A 25550-nucleotide genomic window follows, 5' to 3' on the forward strand; every position below is an offset into this window, starting at 1 on the left:
ACTATCACTCTAGGTAACCATTGGTGGATTTGAATTTACTATTAACCCAGGAACTATGGACCATGCAGAATCCATCGTTAGCTGTCAGTTCTAAGAGCACAAGAGAGGACAGGACACTTGAATAAGCAAGATGGTCTCAAGAGTCAAGAGTTACAAATCAAGTTTTATTCATAAGGAATACAATTTAAAACAAAAATGATTAAAATGAATATTAATATAAATATCTAAAAGTATTTTCAGATGTGAAAAATATTAACAAGAACATATAACTATGAAATAACAAAACAAAAACTTCATTTAAGATCATAACAAAAATATTTCTAAACAGCATATTCTTAGTGAACATTTAGAAGCACAGTTATATTGCTGTTTCTCCTCTAGCAGGCAAAATGGCAATGCAGTTCCCAAGTGGTCTCTCAAGTGGTGTTATCCTAAACAGAAAGAGAATAAGATATCAATCAGTCAGACTGGCTTAGTGAAAGAGAAATTTAGTGTTTCTTAGCAAAAAATGAATTAAACTATGAGGGAGAGTATTCATCCAAAAAAGGTTGGTATTATTCAGGATGGCGGTCAGCAGGGGAATCCTGAGAAAGCAACCTATTCTTCAGGAGGCTCTCTTCCTGCTGTGTGTCCCATTCCAGCTCTTTTGCAATTTCTGAGACCAGGGAGAGGAAGGCAGTTATTCAGAAACTGATGTGTTTTGGACTTGCATGCCAGCTGTCAGGTTGCTGCCTTCTACCCACTCAGCTCTATTTTAGGTCACCATTGATGTGTTAACTGATAACATTGCTGGTGTGTCTGTGGGCAGGGCAAAGTCTACAGCAACCATGACAGTAATGTGGGCTGCCCATCTGGGCCTCAGACTTGAACCAGTGCAAACCAAAAACAGGGCAATGGGAAGAGACCTCATTGGGTTGCAGGATGAAAGGAGAAATCAACCTGTCACCAAGATTAAAGCCAATGACAAAGAATAATTTGCCATTTGCACTCGGTTCTTATCCCTGAAAGGTGCTTCCCAACTTGGAGGTCACATGACCACAGAATATCATTTATCAGAGGAACATAGCTTGTTCAAAGCGCTACATCGCATCCATTCTATCACAGGGACATGCAGTAATATGATAGGTTATTCATTTGTCACCATTTCCAGACTTCAGCTTCAAAAATAGCACCAAAGCATAGTTGTTCATAAGTCAGTTCCTGAAAAGTGGTTGTCTTCCCAGAATACTCGTGCACAGACAGAGGAATGAACATTCCATTGCATGAGGTGGTTGTATTGTTGGAGTGTACATTATTAAGTTGGTAGGGAAAGCAAACATGTATCAAATTGGCAAATGGAATCAGATATTTTTAGGCTGACACAGCTGCTTGTCCCTACCAGATGTTGCTTGGTCTGGAGGTTGCTGGTTTTCTCCTGTTCGTCTTTATCTTTCTTGTTCAAATCAAACAAAAATTTCTGTAGCAGCGGTGCAGAATCAAGCTGTTCTGCTTTGCTCTCCTTTCTGAATGGGAACAACTTCTTCTGCATACATATCTTGTCCATATGGATCCGGCTGGGCAGGTTCCTGGAAACACACACTTCATAGTTAGATCCTGCACACTCTTCCTCCCATTCCTACTCCCAAGTCCCACAAACTCGCTCTGGACCCAGATACCAGTGAAAACTTCATAGAATACATCTTGATACACACAAGGCTGCTGCACAAACATCAAACAGCCAATACAGGGAAGACTAAATTGTTTCTGTGACCCAAGTACCAAAAAGCATTCATTTCTCTCCAAAACAACAGGGGATGTACATCTATCCATGGAAGCAAAAGGCATGGGGACAACATTAATAAATAGTGGGCAAATACCCTCAAAGGAGGTCAGTAGAATTAAGGGAAGTTCATGTTATCCATGTGGTCCACACACTGAGTTTTGTTAAACCTGGTGTGACCGCAGAGGCCCAGTTCAGCCTATTAGCCATTTGGTGAGCTGAATAAGTACTGGTCTACCTAGAGCCTTCTGAAGATGCCTAGACACTCTGGGTATGAGTAACAGTCTCCTGTGAACCTAAAAACTGAGTCCAGAAGGCCCAGGACACAGTGATGTTTAAAGAGCACAAAACATGGAGCCAGAGCTGCTAGACCTCCAGTCAGAACAAAGGATGGCACCTGTGGGCAAAGCAGAGTTAATGGCCTCTCTGACCAGTGCTCACCGATAGAAGTTAATTTCCTTCTGGAGCTCCTGAAATTTCTCACAATGCTCGATGTTCCTCATCTCTAAGTTGTGCAGTAATGACATGACCTCCCTCTCCTTTATCTTCAATTTTTCATAAAATGGATTTGACCTGATGTAGCGGCTGGCCCTAGGAGAGTAAAACCCAATGAATATCTGTGTTTAGGAATATATGAACTCAGGCTGGGTCTTCTAGTACCCCAGCCCTGGGAGGACAATTTCTGAGTTCTACATATTGGGAGCTTCTTCAGCTTCAGAAACTTGTTATTCTGGTCCCAGGACCCCATAAGCTCGGCATCGATATAAAGGGTTCCCAGGTTCCCTTTCTTCACTCAGAAGGGCTGGATCTGCAGTCAAGCTAGTTATGCTAACAAGGGCCTAGGCCACAGCTCTCCCACATCCAAGACCTAGAAAACTGTGATTTCAATTTTCCTGTTTTGACAACAGGAATTCTACATCCTGAATAATTAATATTGTAGAGACACACAATTCACACAATTATGGAGTTGAGACCATAAATCGCCACAAAATTATAATCTGAACAAATGGCACAAATATACAGACAAATGTGATCACATTGGCAAAGAAGTGTGTAGTTGAAAGAGAGGCTCCCAAAAAAATGCACACACATCACCATGAAATAGTTAAACATGAATATACTCAGGAAAAAACATAGACCCCTAGATTCCAAGTGTGGGGGGAAATATAAACATATAAAAATTGTGCATATGCATGTAGGTTTGTACACACAGAGACACAGAAACTGGGACACAGCCACAGGAAAAGAAAAGTAAACAGTAAGAGAATGAAAAAGGGAGCGAAATATGCAAAAGGAGAACACAATCAGAATCAGAAAAAATGCATGCCACATTATTGGCTCAGAGGTAAACAAAAAAGAAGGAAAAGCCCTGTGTCTCTGGCCATCTAGTCAAACATTGAGATGAACAATTTGGGATCTGTCACCTCAGGCTACTGCAACAAGAGTCCTCACTCAGTCACCTTCCTAGCACACACCCAAACTCTCAGCACCTAGAACATTGCAAAGCTACCACCTGTCAAGGGCTTTCCAAATGCACACTGGGAACTCATGCTCCAGTGACGTTATCCCTGAATCCTCACTAAGGCTACAAGTTCAGATTTTCAGCTGGAGGCAGCAGATGAGACCATTTCCCATCTCACTCCTGACCAAGGGTCAGGTTCTGAATCTCCTCTATATCAGAAATGAGGTTTAGGACGAGTATTTTGGGAGGCACAGCTTTCTAGACCCAACACCTTAATAGAATACGATGGAGGTGACATTGCAGGTCCATGAGTGACACAAGGCAGTTTGGAGCAATGCATACCTGTTGTTCCTGTATCTCTCTGTCACGTAAGTCAGGAGATCTCTTAGCTCATTTCTCTCCTCAGTAGCTGACTGCAGCTGTCTAATCAGTCTCTGTTCTTCTGTGTTCTCCGTGTTGGCCTCCTTGTTGATTACCACAGGGCCAGGGGATGATGTCAGTCTCCCATCATCTGTAGGTAGAAGAACACAAGTGAACATTTTTGGGGAAACTGATGAGTGTGCATAGACCATGGCAAGCCCCAAACAGGAGGAGAACATGTGTAGACCACAGTGTCACCATAAAGAGTTTGTTGTTGCCTAAGAGACCTCCTCAGTGGAAGTCAACTCTCCCAGCACTCTATAGTGACCAAGAGATGTCAGATGCCGGGTGTTCCCTATGCCTGCTGACCCATGCTACATGTACCTCAGAAATGGCTTCTCCGGGATTGTTATCAACTTAACAGGGTACAACTTTCTTTCAGGACCCTCACCGCTGTACTTTCAGAAGTCAGATGATAAATTCAACCTCCAAAAGATTTGAGTGATTGGAGATACTCAGATGTCCTGCACTGATACTCTAGGCCACACCATTTGGAATTTAAAAGCATTGCGGGGGATGTCATGGTCAACGGACTTATCAATTCCCCTAACTGAAACACCAAATGCCACAGAAGTGCCAATTGGTTACAGGCTGAATCTTGGTCTACCTGCTACAAATAGTTTTAGTACTGTAAAAAAATGTTTGTAACACACAAACTCTAATTTATAATGCTAAGGATGTCCCATCTCTGCCAATTAGAAAAAGTCAGAGGAGTTCTAAGAACATAAGGCCAGAAGCATAATTCTCTCCCTGATACTAAAGACAGAGATCTACTTTATTTAATGAAGCAATGAGAGTGAAGTAGATTGATGCCCTGTCTATATTCAATAAAGTTGGACACTCAGTGTCTCCTGATCGTGTTATTATATCAATGTAACGTATCATATGCACCTTAAAAGTGAAGGCCAGAAGTTCACAGAATAATAGCATTGGCCTTACCATATCCTCCCTTTGGGGATGGGCAAACTAATGTTCTGAAATCCTTGACTTTTAGGAATTGTGATCTTCATGGAAATTCAATTCCTTTGCAGATACTCCAGTTGTTCTGGCCTATTGCTAGACAGGTCAGCATAAGCCTATTCTCCCTCTGACAGAAAGCGCAGCATACAATTCACAGAACTTACTCAGCATTCCCCAGGCCAGCTTTCGTTGTCCATCTTTTATTTTTGATGAAAGGCGAGATTCCCTCACTCCAGTCTGTCCAAAATCGGCGTTCACTCTCCCAAAATTCTTGCGAAGCCGGGAAAAGATGTCTTCCTGTGTATCTGCCAGGCAGGGACTGAGAAAACGTAGGGCACTGGTGGTTACTACAACACTGGTGACATCACAGAGGATGCCAAGAACTCTCTAGGACACAATAGAATGTCCAAGAAGGTCCCTGATGTCATGTTGAACAGACATTGCCTCCCTGCTAATAATCTCCCTGTACAGTGCATAAGCTGAGGTGCCCTTTCCTGGAGACCTTCCCAGGGCATAGCCACTGAGCAACTCCTGCTTGCAAGACCAATTTTTCGTCAAGGCTTGATTATAAAAACCTGAGTAATTCCTATGCATTTTAATGAATTTTTCCCTCTAAATCCTGCCCAAAAATATCTCATCTTAAGTCAAATTATCCTTACTCATCAATATCAGCCATTAAAAATTTCTGAGAAATAATAGCAGTTTGAATAAGCAGTCAGAAGGTTCTCCTCTCTCCTTATGTACACGTGCTTGAAATCACATCAAGAAATAGCCTGTAGGTTAGGTTGCGACATGGGTGTGTGTTATGGGAACACTCCTGAAGCCTTGTCCTTAGCTTAGCATTCAACAGTTGCCACAAAATTCCTTAGGAGAAAGAGGTGAAATCATTATGTTGCTAGGAACAGTGTGGAGTCCAATTGCCAAAGGAAAGTGAAATGTAGGAGCCACCAATGGAGGCACCCTCATGCTGCTTGGGGGTTCTCCTCTTTTTACTAATGTCACCAAAGGAGCATTGCTCACAGGCCTCTGTAAGCTCTACCATGAGATTCTGTCTGACAGTTTGTGTCTTAGGCCTTTCACAGGGCATGCACTATCTTCTCTAAATTTAACCCCATTCTTCTAGTTTTGAGACCCAACCGGTGATTATCTCTTACCCCCTATGCCCTGTTTTGGACCATATCACTTCCCTACCGTGTTTATTCTGAAGCTCCAGCTTCAGCTTTCCTCACCCTATGTTCCTCTGTAAGCCTGGAGTTCTGCCCACATACTTTCTGCAGCATATCTTGGCCTTCAGATCTTTATTATGTGCAATCGGCAGTTAGACAACACCTAAGAGATCTCTCAGTTTGTGTTGAGCTGGTGAGAAGGACAAACATCTACAAAATAGCAAACTTGATGATGGACCATAGAAATGACAAGACAGTAATCCTGCCAGCACTTAGCCCTCTGCCAGTAAAGAACTAACAATTGAAAGTTGACACACCTTAGTACAAAGGGAGCTCACCTCATCATTTCCCCTTTTACACCAAAAAAAAAAAAAAAAAAAAACTTTATCTTTATCACTGATCAGCTAGATAAAATTAGAAAATTTATAGGATGCATCAGATAATAATGGCTGTCACAACATTTAGTCCATTTGTATTTGGCAAAATTGGAGAAGGTACTTCATGAACTAATTTATATTAGTGTAAAATTTTGTAACTGAATCATTTTCTCTCACTTTTAAGCTTTTTTATTCTGTATTTATCATAGCTTGCACTTATTAGCCAAAACAACTCTCCTGAAATGAAAAACAATTTTTTTAATTTTAAATAATTTAAGGGTTTATGTCCTTCATCTTTATAATTTTACACCTCTTTTTTGGACATATTGCCATTTTTTTTCTTTTTTCAACTTCCACAAGTAGATTATTTTTTTCTCTTCTATGGAGAAGGATGCAAGGGTGGACTTCAGATATGAGGTGATGGTGGATATCAACGGAGTTGAGCTGCATGATGCGAAATTCACAGAGAACCAACAATGAGTTTAAAAAAACTAAAATGAGAGCAGTGGGGATGAAGAAATGAATGCTTAGTATGGAAATGTTCGGCAGTAGACTCTGCATTTGTGGCGTGGGCTGGGTTTGGGTGGGGTTCTGGAGTAGTCAGAATGTTGTCTGTTCTGGTCCTTCCAGGGAAACTCCTCCCTCTTCTCTCATCCTTCCTCTGCCTCTACCTCCACCTCCAACTGCCATAACTGCCTCCTACTACAGCAGCAGCTTCTGGGCATCTGCCTTTCTGCTCAAGCGGAAGTGCTCGGGGGTGATACAAGCTTTGAAAAGTCCAGGGGAGCAGTCAGGCCATGCACACTCTGTTGTCAAACCCGTAGGGGCTCAGGATTTATGGTGCCAGAGCGGTTGTGGCGGGCATTTTGATGCTGCAGTGGGTTGTCTGTCGAGCCCCTCATTCTGGACCTCACATGTCCCCCCTGGTCCTGTCAGGTTCCTAGTTGTCACATTCCTGTGTGATGGTGAACTCGTTTTCTTTTCTGAGTCTCACAACAAGAAAAGGTTAAGAGTAAACTATCTAATCATCTCCATCTGAGACCTGAGAAGGAGAAATGTTGCCTGAAGAAACAGGAAATTCAGAGCTAATAGGTTCCAATTCTAAAGAAATGACAGAAATTGTTGGCTACCAGACAGACAGTCAGCAAATTTTTCCATGTCATTGTGTCATCTACCCTCACATGAACATGTCAGGGCCCCTGACAACAATCCTTTGAAGTAGGTCACTTGAAGGACTATCCTCTTTTTTTTCTGCAAAGCCTGGGACAATAGACTTCCCCATCATCCACTTCTCCACAGTCTGGACAACTTTCTGGCAGCAGTGGAGGTAAGTGGTTGGTATTTCACCCCATGGCCACTTTGCCACATTTGAAGGGAACTCCAGTTAGGGTTCTTTAGTTCCCATCATCTTCTTCAGACAGACTGGGGACACTGCCAGGAGTTGAGGTCTCTCCCACTGTGAAAAGCCTTTAACTGTTTGGACATCAGAAATGGCAGATTCTTCAGATCTCTAAAGGATTTGAGAACCACCTTTTTATGTAAAGTCTTCCTCAGTGGACAAACGTGGCTTTTTTTCAAGGGATTTACTTTCTCTATACCTTTGAATACATATAAAAGAAGCTAAATAAAGCTCATTTCTGTACCAAATGAACTAGTACCTAACATCACTAGAACACTGATTATTTATAGTTGGATAGTACTATTTGCATTCCTTAATTATCCATGGCAGTGTACAGTAGTAATTTTATACAATTAGAATTATACACCACATTGTGAATAAGATGCAGATACTTATATCTGAAACAAGATTTCAATCATTTATGCAAATACAATTTTAAATTCGAAATCCATGACATCCTGAAATATTTGAGACTTGGTGTTGCTTTCTAGTACAAAAAGAGATTGAATAACCTATGCTTTTTTATCATTTTAGCCCCTTTCTCCTCCTTCCCCAAACTTCTAGATAGGAGAGTAAAGGGTTGAGGAGGGAAAGAGAAAATAAGTTAGACATCCCTGATTCTAATCTCCTTTACTCTTTCCTCACTGACCATGACTAGTAAAAACTAGCAACCAACCCACTAAATGACAATAAAAATCTATGACCCACTGCAGACAAATAATCAGCTACACATCCTTCTTTTGAGAATGAGGGTGTCATGTTCTCTAAAGTTGTATCCCTATGAGTGTGGGGTGACAACAAGTTTTGGGGACCTTACAATAATTGGGATATTTTCCAAATCCTGTGAGATCTTGCAGTTTCATATGCTTCCAAGTCCTGAATGTGGAGGGATTAACTGAAGTCCTGGCTACATTAACAATTGAAAATACAAACACACATTCATACAATTTGAGGAAGGTCACACAATATCTACCTCTTGAAGTTTGCTCAAAACAATTGTTCAGTTACTTTTTATTTAGCTTCAGGTATCTTCTTAGTATACAGGCAGAAACGAGACAGATCGTTTGCTAAAATAATGTTAATAGCTTCTAAGCCAGTCACGAATAGAGTCCCTGCAATCCTTTGAAGTCTCATTAGAGAGGCTCTATTTTGCACACTACTCACAATTCTTATGTCTCCCGTGTAGCAAACTAAAATGGACTGTTATGATCTGCTTACATATTTCAAAAGTTTTCCTAATCCAAAGTATTCCACCCTCCTCCAAAAAACACGAGATTCCTCACAAAAACAAGTCCACTCCCTCTGGTACCAGTTTATATATCAGTCACATTTCTGTTACTTCAAAACAAATACCATGACCAAAAGCATGTCAAGGAATACAGTGTTTCACGTTGTGGTAGCCAACCCCCAACTACAAAATTATTTCATTGTTAAGTCATAAATGTAAGGTTACTACTCTTTTGAATGGTAATGTAAATATCCTGTATAAAGTATGTCTCCTATGTGATTGCCCCAGGAAGTAGTTGCAACCAACTGGTTGAAAACTGCACCTTATGTGCGGAGGTGGTGGTTGTGGGTTTTTGGTTTTCTTTTGTTTTTACTTTGGCCTCTTTGTCAAAACCGAGATGCTGATGAGAACATACACCAATATCTGCGTCCTTTATTATCTTCCTTTAGACATTGTGTTTGTTCTGATTTTATCAATAGGCTGGGTTTCTTTTTTATTATTCCCCAAAATGAACTTGAAATTATTAAAGATGATGCGTCCTGCAGTGTTTTACTGTCTTACTATTTGCCAGTGTCTGACAGCCCTTCATTTATGCTTTCCTTGGTTGAGATCTTTTTTTCATTCCCATGAAGCCCTGCATCACAATTAGGACGGGATGGATTTAAACTTGCAGACGATTCTGGTAGGAATTCGATAAAAAATATCAGTCACATTGATACATGAAAACGAGAGGTGTCTTCATTTTCTTCTTTCTTCAGTTTTTTCTTATTTTTCTTAATGTGTTCTTCGTAGCAAGTCTTCAGTTCCTTAGATTTATTACAAAATTTTTAAGGCTAGTCTGAATGGGTTTCTTTTCTTGGTATGTTTGTTGATATTTATTGTTGGTATACAGGAATTTTATTGACTTTAAAGTGATTTTAGTGAGTGGGTCTATGAGCTGTAGGAGTTTTCTAGTGGAAACATCGTGCTGTTTATATATGGATCATATCACCTGCAAATCAGAAAATTCTGACTGCTTTCCTTCATATGGACATGGCCTTTCCATCTTTCTATTTTCTGTTTTGGATAAGAATTCACATACTACTTGGATTAGATGAAAAGATTGAACACCTGTGACTTATTACTGATCTTAGGGAAATGCATTAAGATGTTCTCCAGTTAGGATGCTGTTGGCCTTGTATATTTTCTTCATAATGTTAATGTATATCTTCTCCATATCCCAGATTCTCCAGGACTATTTCATGTATCACTGTGAGATTTTGCCAAAGAAATTGTCTGCCTCTAGTCGATGATCATGTGTTTCTAGTTCTTGGTTTCATGTGGTGTATTGTTTATTCATTTGTATTTGTTGAAATATTCTTGCCCCTCTGTAGTCAAGCCATCTTGATCATGGTACCTGATATGGTATATGTCTGAATTTTATTTGCCTATATTTTATTGAGAAATTTTTCAGTTAAGTATTCCTTCCAATCTTTGTTTTATAGGCTGTGAAGAGACACCATGTCCAAGGGAAATTATAGAAGAAAGAATATATTGTTGCTTTCAGTTTCAAGGATTCTGAGCTATGACTATTATGCTGAGGTACATGGCAGCAGGTAGGTCACCATGTTTCTAGAGAACTAGCTGAGAGCTTACATCTTATCTGCAAGTTGGAGACAGAGAAAGTGAGCGTTAAGTATAAATGGTATTGAATTTGGAAACCTCCAAGCCCAATCCCATAATACTCCTCCAACCAATACATATCTTATAATTCTTCCTGCACATTTCCTCTCACAAGAAACAAACATTCATACATGTGAGTTTATATGGGCCATTATCATTCAATTCACCATATCCTACTCACAATTATCCATAGGATTTTAAACATATCACAATAAAAATGCATTTCCCACATCCTTCAAAAATCCTTGTAGTGTTTCACAGTCTACACAGTTCAGCCAAAGAGCTTCATAAAACTCCAGGCAGTCCCATAATTATTTCCCCCCTATGAAATCAAAAGGCAAATTACACACTTCCAATGTGTAATGCCGAATCATATATCTTATCATTGCCAAGGGAAATTGGGAATGTGGTGAGCCAATTCAAGGCATAATCCCAAGAGCACACACTCCAAATTCTCTCCTTCTGATAGTAGACAAAGAGATTAGACCTATTTTAAATTTTCCTTATTTATTTCTCCCCTGACACTTTCAGTTGTTGTATTGTTTATGTTACTTACTTTCCATGAGTGTGTGTATTTTCTGTACTTTTAATTGTGTGATACCACTGATTCCTTTGTGCTCAGATAGAATGCATGACATTACTTCAACTTTATTATATTTCCTTAGGGTTGTTTTGCATCCCAATATATGGTCAATTTTGGAGAAAGGTCCACAGGCTGGTAGAAAGCATATGTATAGTTCAATGTAGTTTGTTAGGTTCATTTGCCTGACGATGTACCTTAATTCTGCTCCTCCTGTTTTGTTTATTTGCATGTGATCTGTTAGGTGGTCTGAATAGACAATTTAAACAAATCACAACCACTATTATAACTAATCTGTTGTTTCATATGTATCTGATAATGTACATTTTTAAATTTGAGAAGCTTGTGTTTAATATGTGTATATTTAGAATTGTAGTATCTTTTTGTCATTGCAAAGTATGAAATGAATTTCCTTACATCTTGTGGACAGGATGAGTTTGAAACTATTCTGTCAGCTACATAGACAAACTGAATAGGGACATAGTTCTTAGTTCGGTTTCAGTAGTATACCTTCTATATCTCTCAGGATGGTAATTATGTTTCTGGCTTAATATATGTCTGTTTACTGGGGAATTGAGTTTAGTGATATGTAAATATTTTTTAAACCTCTGTGTTAATTTTGTCATTTTTTTAAATTTTTGACTTTTTCATCCATTTCATTTGATTGACTGTCCTAGTGGTGTTAATTTATTTCCTGTGTCTTCTGGTATTTTATCCTTCCCTGCAAACTATAGTATTCCTATTAGGATCCTCTACAGAGCTGGCTTACTGGTTATACATAGTTTTTAATGTATTTATAATATCCCTTAATCTGCACAGTAGCTGGGCAGCTGCCTGTCCTGCATGGAATTAGGTCTAATTTCCAATGTCTCTGAACTCCTACTTACTATGCAGCAACTTGGCTGCTCTTTGTTCCACTTGGTCAGCCCTCAGGACCAGGCTTTCCTCTGTCTTAACCCATGGCTGCTGTCCTCCTTCCTCTCTCCTCTCTATCACATCCATTCTTCCTTTCTTCTTGGCAGCTTCTTCCTTCTTCCCCCCTCATGATCCTCTCTAGCAAAGCCCTCAAAAACTCACCTCCACCATCTGTCTGCTGTGCTTCTTTATAATCACAATTAATGGGAGCAGGGTCACTTTTCTGGGGGTTAAACAGTCTTACATTATACAAATTAGCATTAAAATACAAGCTGAATTTTATCAATACACCACAGGGTTTTCTTTCATTTTGTTTTGGTTTAATTTTTCTTTTAACTTTTTACTTTTTATTTTAATTTTGGCTATCTTTTATTAATTGGTTATTTTATTAATTTACATTTCAAATGTTATCCCGCTTTCCAGACTCCCATCATCAAGCCTCATCATCATATTTCTTCTCAGCATTTTCTATATAACAGCCTTCCCCGAACTACACATATCCATTCCCACCTCACACATCTAGGATCTCCATTTGGTGGGGCCACATTCCTACCAGCGTCAAGGTGCTACCACCACATTGATACCAGATAAGTCAATCCTCTTCTACCCAGTACCTAGGACAATAGACCCAGTTATTGCCTAGTTATTTACACCCTAGGACCAAGAAAGATTGGTGAGAGAGGGTCTGGTTAGATATTTAAAACCAATGATTGCTGCTTTCTCTTCTTTTTTTGGTTATAGGTAAAATTATGTTTGTATGCTTCTCTTTTTTGTCATTATTGTGAGATGATTAATTTCTTGGATTTTCTTGGATAATATTTAGTTCATTGTCTTGCAGTTTTCTTCCTATTATCCTCTGGTGTGCTTTATAGAGAAAAATATAGTTTAAATTTGATTTTGTCATGTAATATCCTGGTTTCTCCATTTATGGCGATTGGGAATTACTCAGTGTATAGGAGCTTGGGTCTTCATTACATCGGCCCAAGATTTTCTGGCTTTTAGAGTTTCTCTTGAGAAGTCTGGTGTAATTCAAATTGGTCTGAATTAATTTGGTACTGGATATTTGTACCTTACCCCTTTAATTTACTTTCCTGTATCTGAGCATTTAGTGTTTAATTTTTATGTGAAGGGAGGAATTTTTCTGGTATAATTAATTTGGCGTTCTGTAGGCTTGTTGTATGTTTTGGCCTTTTCTTTCTTCAGCTTACGGAAGTATTCTGCGATGATTTGTTGAAGATATTTACTGAACCTATGAACTGGAACTCTTAATTCTCTTCAATATCTATTATCCTTAGGTTTGGACTTACATTGAGTCCTGAAATTCATGGATATTTAGGATTCAACAAACCGTATATGTTTATCTGAGATGGATTTTTTGTGCTTTGTGGGGTGACCTCCTTGACCCCTAAGCTTCCATTTATTATCTTGTTGGATAATGAGACATGGTCAGGAATGGTGACCTCTTGCCATAAACTATATGAAAATAGTGAGGTCAATTTTTGTGTGTCAGGTATCAGTAGTCTCCTGGGTGGTTTTGGATCCTGGTTGGACATATGCAACTCTTTCAAAACCCAGGAATGGTGTTCCTTGGGATTCTCATGATGATGCAATGAGACATGACAGAAAAAGACCAGAATACACATGAGAGAATGTGATTTGTATAATAGAGAGAACATTATTAATGTTCTAACTTATTAAGATAGGATACAGAGTATCTGATCACACTGTGATCTCCAAGAATGTATTATTTAACGAAAAAGTTTGGTCTGGTATAGCATTGCAAGGGAAAGGACATTCACGCAAGATCTGTTTGTTTCCTGTAAACATGGACTTTATTACTATATGGCTCATGTACCACACACCTTTCTGCAAAGGTAAAACGTGCACTTAGGTCCAGAGCAGATCGAGGCATGACTTGAAAGGAAATGAAGGTAACTAAGGCAATTGAAAATCTTTGACTTGAAGGATTATTAAGAAAGTGTTCAGAGGGAACAAGAATGCCCTTTGTCTGGGAGGTCAGTGATTTAGGAAGGACAGTTGGGAGCTTTACTTGACGTCAGCATCTGAGTCTGGAAACGTCATTGGTAAAATTAATGTCTGGAATTTTGTGTTGTAAAACAACACATTGGCTCTGCAGCTTTTGGCAAGGCCCATGGACAGAAAGATCATATCAGCTGGGAACTATCTGAAAAGAAATCAGGTTTTATTTAGTTACCTGTGAAGTCCTCAAGGAGAGAGGAATGGATGGATAGCACCATAATAGAGGGCTTTAGGATCTCATATAGTGCTACTCTAGATGACTTCAATATAGATGCAGAAAAAGAAAAACTAAATAACTTCACAGGAATTAGACGAATTCTGACCATGATAATTTCACATTGGCAGTTTATACTTGATTCGTCTTTTTAAATTTAAAACAAGAGCCTAGGGTGTAAATTCGAGGTAGCATTAGAATCACAGTATATTTACACCACCTTTAAGGTGCCCAGCATCTAACACTCCGTGGCTAGAGATTCTACTTTTAACTGGATCACCAGAGAAAATCTACAATCAACCATGCTAGGGAGGCCCTGATCAGTTTGTATGCTTTGTCCATCGCCACGACAACCCAATTCAGCAGAAAGGCCTCCATTTTACAGGGGACGAAATCACAGCTCAGAAACAATGAGCATCAGATCCCTCAGTCTCACTGGCTGTCAGTTACACCCACATCCTTCTCTGTGAAGGGAAGCATTGGGGCTGATGTGGGCTGTGCAAGCTGACTGCCTGAGATGATCAATGCTCTTCTTGAACCTGGGAGAACTGAAGACAAGATGAGCACACAGACTCCTGGGATAGATCCTGCCTCTGGGTCCTAGGGTGGGACAGAGTATCCCTTGCCATGTGCCTCTCCTCATCTGAGGAATCTGTTCCCATGTGTCAGCTTCTAATGCAGTGGGTCTCAACACTCCTAGTGCTGCAACTCTTTAATACAGCTCTTCTTGCTGTGGTGACCCCAAGTATAAAATTTTTTCATTGCTACTTCCTAATGAAGTTTGCAGTACTTATAAGTCATAATATGCAAGGTATCTGATATGCAATCTGTGTGAGAAGTTGTGCCTCACAGTCTGAGAAACATTGCTTTATATAATTTTTTTTTAAAGAAAGGCCTTCATATAAGGAGGACCCGGAGCAGACATAAAGGCAGAGACACCGTGAAGTAGTGACAAGTTTTAACAGGCCCAAGGCTGCTTGCCTTAATGCCACCAGAGATTTTCTGGCTAAAGGTACAATCTGAAATCACTGGCCCATGACATTTCTTACCTCAATTTTCCCCCTTACAATGTCTGTCTGCTTGGACATGTCTGTCCAGGAAGCTAGTCCCTGTAGTCCCTGATAAAGACAGAATGCTAAAGGCAGGAATGGTTTCCCTCTTTCGGCCCACAGTCACTTTTATAGAAGTAAGTGCAAATCCCCCGTGGGTAAATGTGTGTCTCTCACATAGTGGATGAAAATTGAAATATCTGTTTGAGTTGAGAAAAACCAACTCCCACTTCAGATTTAGAGCTGACCAACAATTACTTTCAGGAGAATGAAGAAGCTGGCCTGGCCTGAAGACCCAGATCCCCTCCCTGCCTGGGATAATCCCACCTACAGTAGACTTCAGCTTCACCTAGCAGGTGTTATCAGAAAAATCTGACCTTAAGATTCTGAAATCCACAATATGCACAAACCCTAGAGTTGTTAGGTGGCCGATTTGGGGGATTTCTCCAGGTTATAATCATTCTGGCCTCTTCTCTTCCCTTGGATGCACTCTGTTCTCTCTTGTCTGTTGGTCCTAAAAGGACTTGGGTCAACTCAAGGACTTCTAGGGGAGGAGCTTTTGTTGTGGGAGTGAGCATGGATCAAGAATGTAACCCCATTCTGCCTGGGCAACTAATCTCCAGAAAAATCTTCTGCAGGCAAAGAACTGGGTCCTGTGATAGACTACACTGTTTAACAGGGAGATCTGGTTGCTTTCTCCAGGAAGGTGCACTTGGGTGTTGACTCTCACTTCTCAACCTTCTGTTCTAAGTCACTTCTGAGAAGGGGCACTTTCGTCTAACTCCTCAATGGGACCTACCCTTCAGTGTGGCTGGAGGATCCTATGGTGTTGCAGCTCTGAGGTGGGAGTGGGAGCACTCAGACTGACTTGGAGAAGCCTCTTTTCACAGCTGATCTAGATGTGAGGAACAGGTGCTTTTAAAGAAGCATGTGAAAGTATTTCCTGCAGGAGAGACCTCTGCAGGAAAAGACACACAGGACAGGGAAAAGCGAGTTTATGTACTGCCATCACATCCTACCATTCTCTATATGGGGCAAGGCTTTGCCTCACCTTAGTAACAACAGCATGTAATAAATGAACCTTTTGCTGATTTCTGTCGTGGTTCCGACGTCAAAATGTCAATGAGCACCATGCAGAGCCCGGACTTAGGCTGTATTAAAGTAGGCCACAGTATCAGTGTTATCTGCAAGGTACCATGGGACAGTAGTAACGCATGTTTGCATGAACCTGGACAGTTTTCACTACAGACTTCTAAGTCAGTTTATAAAATTTTATAGTGAGTTCATGGAAGAACAGGCTCAAACATAGACAGGAACATACACACAAACACACACACACACACACACATACATACACTTTACTGACATGGTGCATATCCTTTGTACACCAAAAATAAGGTGAGCATTAATGAAAATATACTAATAATTGAATAAATGGAGGAAGCTGTGTAGAGACTGTGGCTTATAGTTACTTAAAAGGTCCTTTGCAGGCTCTCCTTTTGTTGGTGGGTAAACTTCAAGTGCAACTGGGGTTCGTTATTTTCTTTCTCCATAGCATGCCGGACTAGGGTGGAAGCTAGGGTCTTCAGCATGTTTGGTAAGTACTGTAACATTGAATGAAATCCTAAGGCTGGAACACTATTAATGTTCTACAAAATTACAGGGCAAGCTAAAGTCAGATATCTACTGTATTTAAAGAAGCAATGAGAGCGGGGTAGATTGATGCCCTGTCTAAATTCAGAAATGTTGGAGCCTGAATGTCTCCTGATGGTGTTATTATATCAATGTAACATAACGTATGTAACATATGCACTTTACAAGTAAAGGCCAGAAGTTCACAGAATAATAGCATTAGCCTTACCATATCCTCCCTTTGGGGATGGGAAAACTAATGTTCTGAAATCTTTGACTCTCAGGAATTGTGATCGTCATGGAAATTCAATTCCGTTGCAGAATCTCCAGTTGTTGTGGCCCATTGTTAGAAATATCAGCCTAAACCTATACTTCATCTGACAGAAAGCTCAGAATACAGTTCACAGAACTTACTTCACATTCCCCAGACTTGTTTCTTTTGTCCATTTTTTTTTTGATGAAAGGCCAGATTGCCTCACACTACTCTGTCGATAATCGCCATTCACTCTCCCAAAATTCTTGGGAAGATGGGAAAACATGTCTTCCTATGTATCTGCCAGGCAGGGACTGAAAAAAAGTAGGGCACTGGTTTTGACTACAACACTGGTGACATCACAGAGGATGCCAAGAACTCTCTAGGACACAATAGAATTTCCAAGAAGGGACATCTGATATCATAGTGAACAGAATTTGCCTCCCTGCTAATAACCTCCCTGTATAGTGCATAAGCTGAGGTGCCCTTTCCAGGAGACTTTCCTAGGGCATAGACACTGAGCAACTCCTGATTCCAAGGCCAAGTATTCCTCAAGGCTTGATTATGAAAACCCTTAGTAATTCCTATGCATTTTAGTGAATATTTCCCTGCTATTCCTGCCCAAAAATGTCTCATCTTAACTCAAATTATCCTCATTCAGCAATATTAGCCATTAAAAATTCCTGAAAAATAACACCAGTTTTACTATGCAGTCAAAAGATTCTCTTGTCTCGTTATGTACTTCTGCTTGAGATCACATCAAGAAATAGCCTGCAGGGTAGGTTGCGACATGGGTGTGTGTTATGGGAACTCTCATGAAGCCTTGTACTTAGCATTCCACAGTTGCCACAAAATCCCTTAGGAGAAAGAGTTGAAATCATTATTGTGCTAGGAACAGTTTGGATTCCAATTGACAGAGGAAAAGTGAAATGTTGGAGCCACCAATGAAGGCACCCTCATGCTACTTGTGGGGTTCTACTCCTTGCACCAATTTCTCCAAAGGACCATTGCTCACAGGCCTCTGTAAGCTATACCATGAGATCCTATCTGACAGTTTTTACCTTAGGCCTTTCACTGGGCATGCCCTCACCTTCTGTAAATTTAACCCCATTCTTCTAGTTTTAAGACCAAACTGGTGATTATCTCTTTACAAGTACGTACTGTTTTGCTCCATATCGCTTCCCTACCATGTCTATTCTGAATCTCCACCTTCAGCTTGCCTCACGCTATGTTCCTCTGTATGCCTGGAGTTCTGCCCACATACTTTCTGAGGTAGCTCTTGGCCATAAGATCTTCATTACGTACAATCGGCAGGGAGACAAGACCTGATAGATCTCTCAGCTTGTGTTGAGCTGGTGAGAAGGACAAACATCTACAAAGTAGCAAACCTGATGATGGATCATAAAATGATTAGAAAGAAATCCTGCTATCACTTAGCTCTCTGCCAGTAAAGAACTAACAATTGAAGTTAACATACCATGGTACAAAGAGAGGTCACCTCAGCATTTCCCCTTTTACAACAAGAAATACCCTTATCTTTACATTGATAAGCTAGATAAAGTAAGATAAATTTTGAGATGCATCACAGAAGAATGACAGTCCCAATATTCAGTCCATTTCTATTTCGCAAAATTGGAGAAGGTACTTCATTAACTAAATTATATTAGTGTAAAATTTTGTACCTGAATCACTTTCTCTCAGTTCTTAAACTTTTTTATCCTCTGTCTATCATAACTTTCATGTATTAACCATAAAAACTGCCCTGAATTGAAAAGTACTTTTTTTTCATTGTAAACAATTTAACGGTCTATGTCCTTCATCTTTTTAATTTTACACCTCTTTTGTGGACATATTGGCATTTTTTATCCTTTTCTTTTTTCATCTTCCACAAGTAGATTATTTTTTCTCTGATATGGAGAAGGATGCAAGGGTGGACTGCAGATATGAGGGGGTGCTGGATATCAACGGAGTTGAGCTGCATGATGCAAAATTCACAGAGAACAAATGAGAAGTTTAAAAAAATTAAAATGTGCACATTGGGGATAAAGAATTGAATGCTTAGCATGGAGAGGATTGGCAGTAGACTGGGTATTTGTGGGGGTGGGGTGTATTTGGGTGGGGTTCTGGCATGGTAAGAACAGTGTCTGTTCTGGTCCAACCAGGGAAACTCCTTCTCCCATCCCACCTCTGCCTCTATCTCCACATCCAACAGCTGAAACTGCCTCCTACTACAGCAGCAGCTTCTGGGCATCTCCCTCTCTGCTCAAGCTCTTCTAAGTGCTCAGGGGTGATACAAGCTTTGAAAAGTCCGGGGCACCAGTCAGGCCATGCACACTCTGTTGTCATCCCCGTCGGGGCTCAGGATTTATGGTGCCCGAGCGGTTGTGGCCGCATTTTGATGCTGCAGTGGGTTGTCTGTCGAGCCCCTCATTCTGGACCTCCCATGTCCCCCCTGGTCCTGTCCAGGTTCCTAGTTGTCACATTCCTGTGTGATGGTGAACTCGTTTTCTTTTCTGTGTCTCATGACAAGAAAATTTAACAGTAAACTATCTAGTCTTCAACTCCATTTGAGACCTGAGAAGGAGAAATGTTGCCTGAAGAAACAGGAAATTCAGAGCAAATAGCTTCCAATTCTAAAGAAATGACAGAAATTGTTGGCTACCGTGACAGACAGTCAGCAAATATTCTTGTGTCATTGTGGCATCCAGTGTCAACTGAATGGGCCAGGGGTGCTGACAACAATCCTTTGAAGTAGGTCATTTGAAGGACTATCCTCACTTTCTCTCCAAAGCCTGGGACAATAGACTTCCCCATGATCCCCTTCTCCACAGTCTGGACAGCTTTCTGGCAGCAGTGGAGGTAAGTGGGTAGTATTTCACCCCATGGCCACTTTGCCACATTTGAAGGGAACTCCAGTTAGGGTTCTTTAGTGCCCATCATTTTCTTCAGAATAGCATGAGGACACTGCCCGGACTTGAGGTCTCTCCCACTGTGAAAAGCCTTTGACCACTAGGACATCTGAAATGGCAGATTCTTCAGATCTCTAAAGAAGTAGAGAACCATCTTTTTATGTAAAGTCTATCTCAGTGCACAAATGTGGAATTTTTTCAAAGGATTTACTGTTTAATTTGAATACATATACAAGAAGCTAAATAAAGCTTATTTCTGTACCTAACCTATCAAGTACCTAACATCACTAGAACACTGATTATTTATGGTTGGATAGTACTATTTGCATTCCTTAATTATCAATGGCAGTGTACAGTAGTAATTTTATACAATTAGAATTCTACACCGTATTGTGAATAAGATGCATATACTTATATCTTAAACAAGAGTTTAACCATTTATTCAAATATAATATGAAATTCTATCATCATTCAAATTCCATGTCATCCTAAAATATTTGACACTTGGTGTTGCTTTCTAGTATAAAAAAAGATTGAATAATCTATGCTTTTTGTCATGTTAGCCCCTTTCTCCTGCTTCCCAAAACCCTAGATAGGAGAGAGAAAGGGTTGAGGAGAGAAAGAGAAAGTAAGTAAGATGTCCCTGATTCTATTCTCCTTTACTGTTTCCTCACATTCCATGACCAGTAAAAACTTGCATCCAACCCACTAAATGACAATAAACATCTCTAACCCACTGCTGACAAATGAGCAGCCACCCATCCTTCTTTTGAGAATGAGGGTGTCATGTTCTCTAAAGTTGTATCCCTATGAGTGAGGGGTGACAACAAGTTTTGGTGACCTTGCAATAATTGGGATATTTTCCAAATCCTGTGATATCTTACAGTTTCCTATGCTTTCAGGCCCTGAATGTGGAGGGAATAACTGAAGTCTTTGCTACATTAACAATTGAAAATACAAACACACATTCATACAATTTGAGGAAGGTCACTCACTATCTACCTCTTGATGTTTGCTAAAAATAATTGGTCAATTACTATTTTATATAGCTTCATTTATCTTCTTAGTATACAGGCAGAAAAGAGATAGATTGTTTGCCAAAATACCCAAAAGATGCCCCAACATATAAAAAAGACACATGCTCCACTATGTTCATTGCAGCCTTATTTATAACAGCCAGAAGCTGGAAAGAACCCAGATGCCCTTCAAAAGAGGAATGGATACAGAAAATGTGGTACATCTACACAATGGAATGTTACTCAGCTATCAAAAACAACGACTTTATGAAATTCGTAGGCAAATGGTTGGAACTGGAAAATATCATCCTGAGTGAGCTAACCCAATCACAGAAAGACATACATGGTATGCACTCATTGATAAGTGGCTATTAGCCCAAATGCTTGAATTACCCTAGATCCCTAGAACAAACGAAACTCAAGACGGATGATCAAAATGTGAAATCTTCACTCCTTCTTTAAAATGGGAACAAGAATACCCTTGGCAGGGAAGAGAGAGGCAAAGATTAAAACAGAGACTGAAGGAACACCCATTCAGAGCCTGCCCCACATGTGGCCCATACATATACAGCCACCCAATTAGACAAGATGGATGAAGCAAAGAAGGGCAGACCAACAGGAGCCGGATGTAGATCGCTGCTGAGAGACACAGCCAGAATACAGCAAATACAGAGGCGAATGCCAGTAGCAAACCACGGAACTGAGAATAGGACCCCCGTTGAAGGAATCAGAGAAAGAACTCGAAGATCTTGAAGGGGCTCGAGACCCCATATGTACAACAATGCTAAGCAACAAGAGCTTCCAGGCACTAAGCCACTATCTAAAGACTATACATGGACTCACCCTGGACTCTGACCTCATAGGTAGCAATGAATATCCTAGTAAGAGCACCAGTGGAAGGAGAAGCCCTGGGTCCTGCTAAGACTGAACCCCCAGTGAACTAGAACGGTGGGGGGAGGGCGGCAATGGGGGGAGGGTTGGGAGGGGAACACCCATAAGGAAGGGGAGGGGGGGGATGTTTGCTGGGATACCGAGAAAGGGCATAACACTCGAAATGTATATAAGAAATACTCAAGTTAATAAAAAAAATAATGTTAATTACTTCTATGCCAGTCACCAATAGAATTCCTGCAATCTTTGAAGTCTTTCAGAGAAGCTCTATTTTGCACAATACTCACAATACTAATGTCTCCCATGTGGCAAACTAAAATGGACTGTTATGATCTGCTTACATATTTCAAAAGTTTTCCCACTCCAAAGTCTTACACCCTCCTCCAAAAAACAAGAGATTCCCCGCAAAAAAAAGTCCACTAGTGCCGGTTCCAGTTTATATATCCGTCACATATCTATTACTGCAAAATCTACCATGACCAAAAACATCTCAAGGAATCCAGTTTTTCACATTGTGGTAACCCACCCCCAATTACAAAATCATGTCATTGCTAAGTCATAAATGTAAGATTACTACTCTTTGGAATTGTAATGTAATTATCCTGTATAAAGTATGTCTCATGAGTGATTGCCCTGAGAAGGGGTTGCAAGAAACAGATTGAAAACTGCATCTCGTGTGTGGAGGTGGTGGTGGTGGTGGGTTTTTTGTTTTGTTTTGTTCGTTAGTTTGGCCTCTTTTTCAAAAACCAGAGGCTGATGAGAACATACACCAATAACTGGGTCTTTTATATAATTCCTATAGACTTTGTGTCTGTTCTCATGACATCAACAGGCTGGGTTTCTTTTTTACTATTCCCCAAAATGAACTTGAAATTATTAAAGGTGATGCATCCTGCAGTGATGTACTGTTTTACTATTTAGCAGTATCTGACTACCCTGCTCATTTGTGCTTTCATTGTTTGAGATTTTTTTTTCATTCCCTGATAGTCTGCATCATAAGTAGGATGGGATGGTTTTAAACTTGTAGATGATTCTGGTAGGATTTGATATAACAATATTAATCATACTGATGCATGAAAATGAAAGGTCTTTTCATTTTCTGGTTTCTTCAATTTTTTTCTTAATTTTTGTAATGTTTTCATTGTAACACGTCTTCACTTTCTTAGATTTATTACAAGATTTTTAAAGCTATTCTGAATGTTTTTGTTTTTTTGGTATGTTTGTTGATATTTATTGTTGCTATACAGGAATTTTATTGATTTTAATGTGATTTCAGTTAGTGGGTCCATGAGCTGTAGGAGCTTTCTAGTGGAACCGTAGTGTTCTTTACATATAGATCATATCACCTGCAAATGAGAATACTCTGACTGCTTTCCTTCATATGGACATGCCTTTCCATCTTTCTATTTTCTGTTTTGGAGAAGACTTCACATACTACTTGGATTAGATGAAAAGATTGAACACCTGTGACTTATTACTTATTTTAGTGAAATGCATTAAGATATTCTCCAGTTAGGATGCTGTTGGCCTTGTATATTGCCATTATATTGTTAAGGTATATCTTCTCCATATCCCAGATTCTCCAGGACTATTTCATGTATCACTGTGAAGTTTTGCCAAAGAAATTGTCTGCCTCTAGTGCAATGATCATGTGTTTCCTGTTCTTGGTTTCATGTGGTGTATTGTTTATTCATCTGTATTTGTTGAAACATTCTTGCTCTCTGGAGTCAAGCCAGCTTGATCATGGTACCTGATATGTTTGGTATATGTCTGAATTTTATTTGCCAGGATTTTATTAAGAAATTTTTTCACTTATGTGTTCCTTCCAATCTTTGTTTGTTTTATAGGCTGCGAAGAGATACCATGAGCAAGGGAACTTTTCGAAGAAAGAGTTTATTGGGGCTTACAGTTTCAAGGATCATGAGTCTGTGATCAGTATGCAGGGGTACATGGCAGCAGGTAGGTCACCGTGTTTCTAGAGAACTAGCTGAGATCTTACATCTTATCTGCAAGTTGGACACTGAGAAAATGAGACTTAAGTGTAAATGGTATTGAATTTGGAAACCTCAAAGGCCAATCCCAGAACAATCCTACAAAAAACAAAACAAAACAAAACAAAACAAAACTATATCTTCTACTTCTTCCTGAACATTTCCTCTAACCAGCAACAAACATTCATACATATGAGTTTATGGAGACCATTATCATTCAAAAGACCACATTCTATTCCCAATTGTCCATAGGATCTTAAACATATCATAATGAAAAATGCACTTAGCTCACTTTGCAAAATCCCTATAGTCTTTACCGTCTACACAGTTTATTCAAAGAACTTCATAAAACTGCAGGCAGTCCCTTAATTATTCCCCCTATGAAATCAAATGGCCAATTACACACATCCAATGTGTAATGCCAAATCACATATGTTATCATTGCAAAGTGAAGTTGGGAAGGATAGCGAGCCAATTCAAGGCATAATCGCAATAGCCCAAACTCCACATTCTTTCCTTCTGACAGAAGAGAAAGAGATTAGATGGGTTCACTCCTCTGGCTTTGCTGATTGAAACATAATTCATAAACTTTTGTTGTATCATAAAGATCTGTGGATGGTGGTTGTATTTTCAATGTCACTCATTTCTAGGAATTTTTCATTTTTCCTTATTTATTTCTCCCCTTACCCTTTCAGTAGTATATTGTTTATGTTACTTACTTTCCATGAGTGTCTGTATTTTCTGTACTTTTAATTGTGTGATACCAGTTTGATTCCTTTGGGCTCAGATAGAACGCACGACATTATTTCAACGCTCTTATATTTTCTGAGGCTTGTTTTTTTCCTACTCTCTGGTCAATTTTGGAGAAATGTCCACAGGCTGATAGAAAATATATGTATAGTACACTGTAGTTTGTTAGTTCCATTTGCCTGATGATGTCACTTAATTCTGCTCCTCCTGTTTTGTTTATTTGCATATGATATGTTAACTGGTCAGAATGGAGAAGCAAAAGAAATCACAAACACTATTAGAATGAATCTGTAGTTTCATAGCTATCTGATAACTTATATTTTTAAATTTGGGAAGCCTGTGTTAATATGCATATATTTAGGATTGTAGTATGTTTTAGTAATGTCAAAGTATGAAGTGAATTTTCTTACATCTCTGGACAGGATGAGTTTGAAATCTATTCTGTCAGCTAGATAGAGAAACTGCATAGATTTGCTAGAGGGACATGTTTCTTAGTTCTGTTTCTCTAGTATAACCTGTATATCTCTCATGATGGTAATCCTGTTTCAGGCTAAATATATGATTGTTTACTTGAGTTTAGTGACATGAAAATATTATTTAAACATCTGTGTTAACTGTTGTCAGTTAGTTAATTTATGAGATTTTTGTTGACTACTTTTGATTGACTGTCCTAGTGGTATAAATTTATTTCCTGTGTCCTCTGGTATTTTATCCTTCCCTGCAAATAAAGTATTCCTATTAGGATCCTCTATAGAGCTGGCTTACTGGTTATACATAGTATTTAAATTATTTATAATATCCCTTAATCAGCACAGTAGCTGGGCAACTGCCTGTCCTGCATGGAAATAGGTCTCATTTCCAAACAATGACTCTGAAC

General features: G+C 39.6%; 1 protein-coding gene and 1 long non-coding RNA gene across 2 annotated transcripts in view; one reads left to right on the plus strand and one right to left on the minus strand.

Moving 5' to 3' along the window:
- Positions 1-143: 143 nt before the first annotated feature.
- Positions 144-17474, minus strand: LOC134480022 (disks large homolog 5-like). Its single transcript, XM_063266305.1, has 6 exons — positions 17278-17474; positions 4766-4920; positions 3564-3732; positions 2201-2350; positions 1379-1565; positions 144-431 (listed from the first exon to the last, which is right to left on the minus strand). The coding sequence occupies exons 1-6, from the start codon at positions 17400-17402 to the stop codon at positions 417-419; spliced, it is 801 nt and encodes a 266-aa protein (XP_063122375.1). The 5' UTR covers positions 17403-17474; the 3' UTR covers positions 144-416.
- The window catches only part of LOC134480024 (uncharacterized), an 86907-nt gene continuing 68502 nt past the window's right edge, over positions 7146-25550 (plus strand). Inside the window, exons 1-2 of the long non-coding RNA XR_010054132.1 lie at positions 7146-10366; positions 23780-23891. This is a non-coding gene — a long non-coding RNA (uncharacterized LOC134480024). The remainder of the gene's footprint in view (positions 10367-23779; positions 23892-25550) is intronic.

Source organism: Rattus norvegicus, chromosome 8, assembly GCF_036323735.1.
Source record: "Rattus norvegicus strain BN/NHsdMcwi chromosome 8, GRCr8, whole genome shotgun sequence".
NCBI lineage: Eukaryota > Metazoa > Chordata > Mammalia > Rodentia > Muridae > Rattus > Rattus norvegicus.

Excerpts from the sequence above, each read along its gene's own strand:
- LOC134480022 (XM_063266305.1), bottom strand. The coding sequence starts at position 17,402 with ATGTTTTCCCATCTTCCCAAGAATTTTGGGAGAGTGAATGGCGATTAT. Across the intron at positions 3,733-4,765 it reads GCTGGCCTGGGGAATGCTGA|ATGATGGGAGACTGACATCA; the intron begins GTAAGTTCTGTG and ends TTCTACCTACAG. Across the intron at positions 1,566-2,200 it reads AAGGAAATTAACTTCTATCG|GAACCTGCCCAGCCGGATCC; the intron begins GTGAGCACTGGT and ends GTGTGTTTCCAG.